The sequence below is a fragment of the Sinocyclocheilus anshuiensis genome, unplaced genomic scaffold, assembly GCF_001515605.1.
Source record: "Sinocyclocheilus anshuiensis isolate Anshui unplaced genomic scaffold, SAMN03320099.WGS_v1.1 scaffold487, whole genome shotgun sequence".
Taxonomy (NCBI): domain Eukaryota; kingdom Metazoa; phylum Chordata; class Actinopteri; order Cypriniformes; family Cyprinidae; genus Sinocyclocheilus; species Sinocyclocheilus anshuiensis.
In genome coordinates, this window is record NW_015548240.1 from 1,218,462 (window position 1) to 1,230,666 (window position 12,205).

The 12,205-nt window shown below is 38.0% G+C and overlaps 1 protein-coding gene across 1 annotated transcript in view; it reads left to right on the forward strand.

The window, feature by feature from the left end:
* The window catches only part of slx4ip (SLX4 interacting protein), a 45,703-nt gene that overhangs the window by 22,699 nt on the left and 10,799 nt on the right, over positions 1-12,205 (forward strand). The window contains exons 5-6 of the mRNA XM_016442353.1: positions 10,903-10,980; positions 12,084-12,172. Coding sequence (XP_016297839.1) covers positions 10,903-10,980; positions 12,084-12,172 — 167 coding nt within the window. The remainder of the gene's footprint in view (positions 1-10,902; positions 10,981-12,083; positions 12,173-12,205) is intronic.

The following is a 12,205-nucleotide window of genomic DNA, read 5'->3' on the forward strand; positions in this document are numbered from 1 at the left end:
GTGACTTACAAATGAGGACAATGGAAGCAATCAAAATCAACAAAAGAGCAACGATATACAAGTTCTATAACAAGTCTCAGTTAGCTTAACGCAGTACACGTTGCAAGGTTTTTTTAAATAATATAATTAATAAAAAGAAAACAGATAGAATAGAAAAAGAATAGAGCAAGCTAGTGTTAGAGGTCTTTTTGGCTTTTGTTAATTGTATAATAAATGAAAAGAAAACATAGAATACAAAAAGATTAGAAAGCAAGTGTTAGTTTTTTTTTTTTAAAGAAAACAAACAGCAAATGAATAGAGTGCAAGTTTAAAGGGACAAGTGTTTTTTTTTTTTTAAAGAATATAATTAGAATAGAGAGTGCTGGAGTTAGAGGGTCAAATAAAGGTGGAAGAGATGTGTTTTTAGCCGATTCTTGAAGATGGCTAAAAACACATGACAGTGACAAGACAAGACACAGATAATAAAATAATTATATACAAATATACAAAACAGACAGTGTACAAAATAGCAAAAACACAATATACAAGATTCATGTCATATTTTTATCAGCCAATGTTAAAGATTTTTAAATTAATTTAAATCGGTAGATATTGAATATACACTACTGTTCAAATGTTTGGTCGTTTATTTTATTTTTGAATGAAAATAATTATTTTATTAAACAAGGATGTATTGAATTGATCAAATGTGACAGTAAGGACTTTTACATAGTTACACATAAATCTGTTTAAATAAATGTTATTATTTTGAGCTTTATATTTATCAAAGGATCCTGAAAAAAATAATAATAATAAATTAAGCGGCACAACTGTTTTCAGTATTGATACTAATAAGAAATATTTCTTGAGCACCAAATCAGCGTATTAGAATGATTTCTGAAGGATCGTGCGAAATTGGAGAATGGAGTAATGATGCTGAAAATTCAGCTTTGCCATCACAGGAATAAATTATGTTTAAAAATATATTAAAATAGAAGACAGTTATTTTAATCTCTGATATGATTTCACAATATTACTATTTTAATGCATTTTTGATTAAATAATGCAGCCTTTGGTAAGCAAAAATGACTCAATTTTTGAATGGTGGTGTATATTGGCTGATTTTTAATCTTAAATGTAAATCTTTAATTTTAAATGTAGATTTTTCAAGATAAAAATATAACACTGTAATCTTTAGCAAATCTCAAAATTAATATCCATTGTTCATACTATATACAGTATTATGATATTGTGAGGCCTAAATTCACTTGTAGCATTTAAAACTGATCATTTTGGTTCTAATGTTTTTTATTTGTTTTTTACTATTTATTTTAAAAAAAATTTTGGGGGGCTTTTTATAGTGTTGTGTCTGTGCTCCCTCTCCAACAGTTTGCAATAAGAGTGTTCTGTTTCTGCCCCTCATGCCCCATAGCCTTTAAATATAAAGCATGTGGCGGCATTAGCAGCAGTTACCTGCCCTGGAACATGTGAGAGGGACTAGGCAGGATTACCAGCATGGGAAATGGAGACCTGGGAGCAGGAGCTGTTGAATTCCTTGGGCTCTTTTGACTGCCTGTCTGTCTGTCAGTCTGTCTGTCTCCTTGTTCTAGAATTAGCCCTTGATGCTTTGTCATGTTGCAGTTGCTGTGCAAATCCACCTCCTAAACCCGCGTCTCACTGTACAGAAAAGCCCCTGGAAAGCCAGACTCTTTCCACAGACCTTTCTCCCGCGCTTTCACACTCAAACTCTCGAGTACACAAATCTACACAGCTTTAACACACCCGTCTTTGGCCCAAAACGGATGTTTATACATTCAGTATGACTCGATCTCACCACACACACCCCTGTCTTTCGTCCGGGGTCAGCGGTGTTCCTCTGCTGCTGTCCCACAACAGGGCTCTGTATGTAATTAGGAATTGGGGAAGGAGAGCTTGATCAGTATGGGATTCATGGGACTGTTTCTCAACCGCAATCTGGTCAGGCAGACTCACACACACATACAGACACAGCCTCTGTGAACCCAGGCTATACATGCCACCTGACCAAACTTCACTTCAGGAATTACTAAATCGTTTTAGAGGATCACCCTGCCTTTTCCTCTCAACATTTTCGTTTCAAGGCCCAAGAACAGATCAAATGGCAGGTCATGTGCTCAGGGTTAATGGTGCTTTTCTCCATTGAATCCATCATTATTTTTTGGCCGCTATTATATTATAATTAAATGCATATTTGCCTGGCAGAGGATGCTTGATTGTTCTTTCACTGTAAATGGCATTTTATATTTCATCATTAAGGCCTTGCAGGCACCAGTGTGCTGTGCAGGTGAGTCAGTTTTAATGCACACAAATTCATAATCGCACAAGCTGGATGGATTTAGTGGGAGAGAGAGAGAGATGAGGAGGTCTGGATTCAATGACAGGCCTAGCTCTGGTTCAAAACCTTCAGAGCTGCAGAATAGCACATAAGTCAGGTTTTCAGAAGCCTTCCCCACATCGTTAATCTGCTGGAACCAAACAGGAGGAATGTGTTTCCTTGACCTCATTCACACCACACTTCCCTGTTTGCTCCTGGGGCATCCTTAAGCCTCCCGATTGCTATATTTTCTGTACCATACCTGTATATCATTTATGGATAGTTTTGTACCAAAACTCTGTATATACTGTGATTGTCTTCAGATTGTACTTATAAAAAGAGTTATTCAACTATAATTCAGTCTAATTGCTGTTCATCTAATTCGGACAGGACTACTTTTCCCTATGAGGTCACAGGGCTCCAGTTACTATGTCAAGCCCAGGGAGGGCCACAGTTCCTGAGTTAGGCCTGTGGAGGGCCTCTAAAGACGATATTCTCCCCAAGGATTTTTTTTGGGGGGGGAGGTAGAATGGGTCCATCCATAGTGGCGAGGCCAAGGCCACGGAGGCCATCCAGCCATGGCCTTCTGAGTTACCTGCTCCGCCGTGGCCTCCTGAACTGTCTGCTCTGCCATGGCCTCCTAGTCTGCCTGCTCCGCCATGGTTTCCTGAACTGCCTGTTCCGCCATGGCTCCCCAAGCTCCCTGTTCCGCCATGGCCTCCTGAACTGCCTGCTCCGCCATGGCTTCCTAGTCTGCCTGCTCCGCATGGTGCCCCGAACTGCCTGCTCCGCCATGGCGCCCCGAGCTCCCTGCTCCGCCATGGTCCCTGAGCTCCCCTGGGACGCGCCTTCCGGGAGGGGGGGAGTAATGTCAGACTCTGTTCCGTGTTTTGCTCCCCTCATGTTCCATGTCCTGGTTTTCCCATGTGTTTCCTTTTGCCCTTATTTGGTTCTTCATGTTCCTGTTCTGATTATGTGGATTTGTCTCCAGCCGTGTTAATTTAGTCTTCTCATTTGTGCTCCTTTATAAGCCTGTCTCCTATGTCCATTTGTCGTCCGGTATTGTGAATGTCTGTTTATGTCTACCTCATCTGCTACGTGTGTTTTTCCGGTTCCCTGGTTATAATTAAAATCTCCTTGTTGATGTACTCCTCATCTCCTCGTTTCTTCGCTCCGCTCTCCCTCACAGTAGCAATGTGACAGGTACATTATTTTTTCACAATGCTTCTCATTTATTTTGACCTTTGTCAAATTCAGTTACAAAAGCTAAATTTCCTGATGCAGTGCCTGGTGTGCCTTCATTATTGATTTAGACTTTTTGCCGACTTTTCTGGGTAACAATAGTTGGTGCTTCTAGTACTACTGGCATTTGATTGCTCATAACAGAAATGGCAGTTGCAACTTTTGAATCTTACCTTAGTTTTTCCTTTAGTTACGCACACAGTGCTTCATGTATACACTACTGGTCAAAAGTTTTGTCAGTAAAATGTATATATTTATAATATTTTATTCAGCAAAGATGCATTAAATTGATAGAATGTGACAGTAAAGACATTTATAATGTAACAAAAGATTTTAATTGTAAGTAAATGCAAATAAATTATTTTGAACTTTCTGTAGAGTCCTGAAAAAAAAAACATGATTTCCACAAAAAATATTAAGCAACAAATTTTTTCAACATTGATAATAAGATCTGTTTCTTGAGCACCAAATCAGAATATTAGAAATATTTATGAAGGATCATGTGACACCAAAGACTGGAATATGTTGAAAATCTTAGAGAGGCATTGGCTGCATCCGAAATTGCATACTCTGAGTAGGTACAAACCATTAAAAAAGTATGTAGTATGAAAGCGTATAGTGTGACTGTAATCCAGACGTACTACATTCATCATGTCATTGTCATGTGACCTACCATCCCTTCACTGCCATTCACAAATCCTCTCCTGTGGCCTCATGGGATAGTAAAGTATCCACTGAATGCATACTTCAGAATCTCGCCAGAAATAGTAGGTCATCTGGGGACTTTTTGACTACTGTTATGAATACTGTGATTTCGGAAATACTACTTGGTTCATGTACTGTTTTTTTTTATTTTTTTATATAGTATAGAATTACGTGATTTCAGATGCAGCCATTTTAAAGTTTCATTCAAGAATTCTGTGTTGGTGTTAATTCATTAGATGTCCTCAACCATTTTCATAGCCATGCTGATGTCATATACGTTTATAGTGCAGGTGTAGCCAATTAGCTAAGTGTTGCATTAGGAGCTCTAATTAAAGGAGACATCTGTGAGGAAAAGAGGTGGGATCTTCAATTTCAGTGCGACTGATCACAATCTTGATCTTTTTGCTGTGTCATGGGATTTCAGTCAATAAATCGTTGTGATCTTTTTGTTTAGTAAGACTATAAAAGAAGGTTTCTGAAGGCACTTTAGTCCATTTACTTCTCTTTACAGTTCTCCTTTTGATAATGTGTTGCATCCTCCTGTTGGGCCACATTGCAGCATTTCATAACCATGCTGAAGGGGTCACCCAAATGTTAAACTGAACACTCATGTGCAAATATTGTTTCAGGTGGACGTTGAACCGAGTGATAAGACACACCGCCCGCTCGGCCCAGGCTACAGTTATGCAGACGGGTGTGATGTGCTTCCAGGAAAACCCCGCTCGGCCCTTCCATGTGGCGACCCCCGTGAAAAATGCTCACACTCATACACACAATCGCCCGGGAGCCCCACCCTGACCCAGTAAGAGCGGAGGACAAGATCTTAGAGGGTGATCATTCACATCAAAGTGAGGGCCGAGAGAAAATATTTCTACAAATTCCAACTTGGTCACCTAGACACCCGGTCTCCACCCGCAGTCCCTGGTTTTTACGTCTGTGAGATCACTTCAGGATCGCTCATTGTACACAGTAGCTATATGCTCAGATATCACGGATCGTACCCGGTTTTACCACCAGAAATCGTATCTGATGTTGTCTGTATTTGTGCTCGACGTGTTTATAGATTGTACAACCTCTTTGGCTTGTCGAGATCTAGACTGTGGTGCTGAGAGATGATTATTATTCTTTCACATGTTGAGCTGTCTGTGCTCTCCATTTGTTTAGAGCTGATGAGGTTTTTATAGCTCATGTTCTTCTTTGAACTCTGAATCAGTGGAAAGAATGCCTCTAGTTGGAGACAAGGGATCACTCACCCCGCTCTTCCATTTTATTTCACATTCCTCTTTGCATTCTTCTGGTTTGTTGACTTTTCGTTCTCTCTATTGTTTTCCCAGGAAGTGGTAAAAGCTCCGGGGGGCAACTGCATGTGTGTGTACTGATGTACTGTATATATTTCTGCCTTGGCTTAGTGTCAGCGAAACCTGTGGAAAGACGTATGTTGTGATGTTGTGTTGCCATGTGGATTGAGTGTTGGAACGCTTTTTCTCAGAGGGCATCTCAATCGTCTTCTCTGGAACATCACATGCCACTTGCAACATCTGGTGGCCATGTTCTGATTTTGTTAGTGATACAGATCTGGTAGAATAATATTTCTGTTTTTCATTACTTTTTTCTTTTTTTTTTCTTCACAAAACATATTTAAAAAAATGTTTTAAATAAAAAATAAAAAAATATTTTATTTACAAAGAAATTGTACTAAATGTTTTCTTCCTTTTTTCTTTCAAAGAACATTTGCATTCAGTGCAACTCTATAAGCAGATTTTGCTGGAAAATAATGCAAAACATTATCAATTGGATTGCCATTTTCAACAGTCTTACTGATGCATCCAAAACTGTCACGGTTTTTTTTTGTGCAATTTATTTTTTTTTTTTGCAAAAAAAAAAAAAAGCCTCATTAATGTCAGCTAGCTAGATAAGATTGTCTTGGTGACAAATCAGCAGAATTTGCAGCAACAATGTAGAATACACCAGAAATCCAAGTATTAAGTTTGCAAGGCATTAAAATATTTCTGTACAGTACAGTTCTGTCTACTGGCCTAAAACTCTCTCAAGCTGAAATGACAAATTTCAGTGTTTAATTTTATGGGCACATGTGTTTACTGTTAAACGATAAGTAATTCTGATACAGTGTTGAGTCGCCGCTTGTAAAATCTGGGTCTTGAATCAAAAACCGTTGAGAAGCACTTCTGTAAACATCAGTCTTTATCTAGATAACTCCAGTATTTTCTTTCTCTTAAGAAGGGGTGTTTTAGATGTGCTTAAACTACTAAAAGACACTAAGATTTACATTTTGCTTGCTGGCCTGGGCCAGAAGAATTGAAGCTGCAAGAGCCTTTTATTTTATTTTTTTCAACCAACAGCTGATTTCTCAAAACAAGCCTTTCTGTGGCTCTACTCGAGCCAGACTCCTCTGCCAGCCTCTTGGGAATTGCTTCTTTGAAGTGAAGGAAAAGAGGAAACACAAATGCTATTAAACTTTTTTTTGTTTGTTTTTTTTCTCTCAGTAAGGAGGTGGGAGGATGAGTCAATCTAAGTTGGGATGGACATGAATGAAACAGACTAGACTGAAGGTTTTGAAGCACACAGGAAAGATGCCCATTTCTTTATCTCTTGAAATATGCAGATTATCAGTTTGTTGTTTGTTCAATCCATCCACACTAAAGTTAAAAAGGGAAAGAACATGCCCTAGGCTCTTGATGCTGAGCAGAGGGACTCATGACCGAATTGTATTTTCCCATAACTCTCCCAAGCTTTTGAGGAGGCTGGTTGCATACTCAAAAGATTAGGAGCAGGAAAGATAAGACACTGATACTGTCCACGCACGCTTTATTCCCCCCCTCATTGAAGTTGGTAGGGTTCCATGTGCCATCTTGATCTCTCTGCTGGTGTTGCCTTTCTCCTTTGAGCGCTTTAAGGTCCAAGTCATCTCAAAAGCATATAAATCTGATATCGAAATCCTCCTCGGTTGGTTCTTTGTGATGGGGAGGAACACCTGAGGGAGCATCTGATTCATATTAACCTGCATTGCTTGGATGAACAGTTCTGTGAAGCTAGGTGTTTCAGTTCCCACTAGTCTTGTATCACTTCCCTTGAGCAAAAATGAGCACCAGTCGCCTAGAACCTTGACATGAATATCAACATTAGGAGCCTGTTTGGCAGGCTCACCGGGGTTTCACACAAGATGCTTACCATAGCCTATTATTCTCATAGGTGGGATAAAATAACATTTATGATAATTATTTTGTATCTTGGATACAGTGACTTGAGTTTAGGGTTTATTAGGATTTAAATGCTCTTTGTTGTTTCTATCAATGTTTGAGCCTTAAATGGAAGCTGTATCAAAGCAAGTGTGTGCAGGAAGTTTGATGCTGTCCTAATCTACCTTCTATCTTTACTGTGACTGATTGTACCATTGTTTCTACAGCACAGTTCGTTTTGATGGCCAATGGCCGAGGACAAAGGTATTGAAAATAAAACATCTAAAGTGGAGCTGCTGTTAAGCACTACCTGTGAAGTAAAAGAAAGTAGGAGGTAGATCCATCAATCACATACAGGGGGTGTTGATGACAGTTTTGTGGCTGGCAGACACTGTAATTGCATATCATAAACTGCAGAAGCTGCAGTTTGAGGACCTAGCTAGTTGTTTGCATGGCCTGCGATCTTCTCTAATGCATTTCTGCTCATTTGACACATCTAACATGCACTCTAAAGACAGACAAATGTTCTGGAAGTGAGGGTGAGGCTATTTTAGAGTGCCCAAGCTGAGTTTGTTTTTCTCTCTGGTTTCTATGATCTGAACCGATATGCCCAAGCACTTGGGGTCATTAGATTGTAGTCTGATTCATTTCGGGTGTGCTTTACGGTCCTGTGGCAGCCTAGGGCAGTCTCTCACAGACAGTCAGAGAGGTTGAGGGGTCTATTCAGGGCACAGAGTGAGAGCTGATGGATTCCCATGCCTGTTTTCTTGTTTACAGCTGCACTGGCAGCTATGTAGCGTGTTCACCAGGCCCCCTTTCTTGCCGACAGATTCCTCCCAGATTAAGCAACAGTGCTCTGCCTTCGCGTCTAGTGGATCTTGCATTCCTTGGACAATGACAAACAGATCTAGGCTGGATTCTTCCTTTGCCCGCTGTCTCTTAAATTAAAACTGAATGGTCGTGTCACTGCTCCAACACTATAGGGTTGAATGAACTTGTTTTCTTGGCATGTTAACAGCGAATTGGTATGGTTGCTCTGGCAACTGCAAAAGTGAATGAACGCATAATTTTGACATCACTGAATGCTTCATATAATGAGTCAAATGACACATTAGAAGCGATTTCAGTGTCTTGGGCTGTTTTCACACTTTATTTGATTTTGATTTGCTTGATCCGAACCATAGTCAATTAAAAAATTGCTGTATACAATATAATAAACATTAAAAAAAAAAATTTAAATGAAATGAAATTTTTTTTTTTAAATCAATTCATTACATATATAATTTAATGCTCATTTTTTTTTCATTACCTATGGCTCGGAGTGAGCGAATCAAATATTTATTTTTTTAAATAAAATAAATGGATTTAATTTTTTTTAAATTAAATTAATTTATTATATTTGTATTATATTCATTATACTATATGCACTGTAAATTGCCTAATATAGTGTTTAATAATTTCAGATCAGAAAACTGATTTCAGACTGTTAAACTGACTTGAGTCCACAACAGAATCTCTAGTGTGAAAATATCATTTTTTAAAAAAGATCTTTTCATTTTTAAAAGAATAGTTCACCCAAAAATGAAAAGAGGATATTTTGAAGAACCAGTTGTTGGTCCCTATTGACTTCCATAGTAGGAAAATAAATACTATGGAAGTTAATGGGGACCATCAACTTTGATTACCAGCATTCTTCAAAATATCTTCTTTTATGTTCAACATAAGAAAACAAAAACTCACACAGGTTTGGAACGACATGAGGGTGAGTAAATGATGACAACATTTTCATTTTTGGGTGAATTATCCCTTTAACTTGAATATATTTGTTGGTAATATCCAGTATGCTTTTTTCAGTTCTGAATATTCTTGTTGAAGGATGTCGATCCTGAATGAGTCACAAACTAATCTTGGTTTATGCATTTCAGCGGTTTGATTGGCCTTTGTATACACCCTATTTATTCACTTCTTCCATTGTGTGAACAAAATTGTGCAAACAGAAAATTTTACAATAAATCTTCATTTATTCTCCTGTCATCTTATCATTGCAAAATAAACGCTAACAGAATGATCTGGTCTTATATCACATTGAAAGGGTTTATTTTGTTAATTACCTGCTGACTGTACATTATCCCACTTAATAAATGTTGACAAATTATTTTATTTTGTGAGAAAAATTAGATTGATGAATGCACAAGAGGCACGAAACTAGCACAGCGTGATCCACTATACAGTCTAGCAGTTGCACACTAAAATATTTGACCTTAAAATTGACCAATCACAACTGAGTATTTCAGAGAGCCATGTAAGAATAATAAATAACAGTCTTCGGTGCAAATTTTCAGCCACTCATCTAGGGATATGCCTGTATCAAATTTTCATGTTGCGACTAATTGCTAATGCTTTTATCACGGTATACGGTATTATCACGGTATTGACATTTAGTTAAAAAAAAGTGCTGTCATAATACAGTATAACAGGTTTAATAACTTTTTTCTTATAACAAAAATAGCTGAACATTTAAATGCAATAAAGCAATACAGAAAAATGTATAAAGCTAAAAGTTTTACACAGATTAAAGTGCAAAAGAACTATAAAGACCAGTAGGTATCACTTTACAATAAGACCATATTAGTTAACCTTAGTTAAAGCATTAACATTCACAATGAGCAATAGCTACGTTTGCTACAGAAGTTATTAATTATTAGTTATTAAGTCTTAGTTCATGTTAGCTCATTAAATAACACAGTTGCAACTTTCGATTTTAACAACCTGTTATTAAATATTGGAATACACCGTGATATATCGCATTACCGAATACCGGCACAAGTCTACACTCATCCAGTATTTAGAGATTTTTGCAGTCTAAAATACAGGTTATGCAGGCAAAGTGGCACATTATATGTTTTTTCTCAAAGGAGTGGAGCATGAATTCATAAAACTCTCTCACCATTAGAGGCTGTAAATAGTTTCAGCGTTCAGTCAGTCTTGTTACAGTGGACTTCAAAGGCCAAGAAGCCCCTGGCACAGCTTACGTTCATGCCTGAACTATGAGGCTTCTTTCTCATTTGCTTAAACGCTTTGGTATTTTTTCAGACACTAAACCGCCTTTGTGCGGTGTCATATTTGGCAGACATTAACAGCCTTTGTTCTGACCTTTGCATTGCCACGTATAATTGATAACGTCCATGTTTAGGAGATGTGTCGCAGGCTATCATTTAATACAGTGCTGATTTGCATTAAAATTATTTTCCGGAGAAAAGTGTTTCCTCATGCGTAAATGAGGATTTGTTTAAACAAACAGGCAGTCCTAAAAGCGATTGTTTTATCATTAGCTTACCATGACAAGCTTTCACTGTTTGAATATCACCAGTGAAGGTTTTCTGAGTGTTAGCGGATTTGCTCCATAAAATGTGTTTTCTTTTGCAGGTGGGAATGTTTGCCTGGCGGTGCACTTCATGAAACGACACGTCAACCTGAGATGCATTATCAGGCAGCACTACAGAGGTAGTTTTTTCCTCTTCTCATTGACTAAAGAAGACTGGTTTGAATATTTCTTTCCACATTAAGTTGACTCATGAAACAGATGATTGTATCAGGAGCACCTGTGTTGTTATTAGTTCGTACAGCTGTCAGGCTCAGTCGGAGGTCACTGTCTGGATCGTTTTTATTTTGGAAAAAGTCAGCTGAAATATGTTCACTTAGTTGGCAACTCAGAACATGATTCCAAATGCGTTTTATGCAGAACTTGTAGTTTCAAGTCAAATGTATAGAGAGAAAGTTCTTTGCAGAAACCACCCATTATATCTGGCTAGACAGTTAGAGACGAATGCACTCCGTCCTAATAGAGCCAGAGCTCAACAAATATTTGAGACTACAGCCAAGTCCACCCGAGCCTGGCTTGACAGCAGCTCACAGGGAAAATGTGGTTTGCTTATCATAGTAAACAAGTTCAGACTAAAGCTTCACTGTATCTTTAGAGATATAGCATGTCAGACTCTGAAAGGAATTACAGTCATCATTCTACATGATTTGTGTTTAACATGCCTCAAAAAATAGAAACTACGTAGAAGCATACAGACTAATAAGGCTGTCCGGTATAGATTATTTTAAGTGATCTAGGAAAAACAAAAAGAAGGAAAAGTAACTGACCAACAATTTGCTTGGCCTTCGTTTTTCAAGCTAAATTTGGCCAAGTTTGAAGGAACTAAACCGGAATACATCAAACAATGTGGTTTGTTTTACTTATATCAAGTTACATATTTGAAACTTTATTGACTGAGGGGCAGTGGGGACGTGAAGTTTACATTCAACTTTATGGCAGCTTAGCCATTTTCTTAAAAACAACAAAGCTTTTTCAACATTTCCCATGAAGAGGGCATTGAGGTCATTTTAAGCTGTTGATGCTCTTCTCGTCTTAGTGGTTTCACTCCCATTTTATACTTCAGATGTCTGTGAGAATTTTATATGAATATCATGCATATTTTCGTCTCCCCTCCCATTTCACCCTTTGTTTCAAAGGGAAAATTTACTGTATATAATATTGTGCTAAATGGCTTCCACATCACTTTAGCTACAGCTCCATCTTCATTTTTGTTTGACCTTTACAGAGTTGCGTGTGTTTCCTGAGCGTGTTGTAGTGTGTGCCAGTCCTCCAGAGAGTTCTGCACTTCCCAGTGGAAATCTGAACCTGGATGTGGTAAGAGCTGCTTATGTTATAAAATAATGTTTA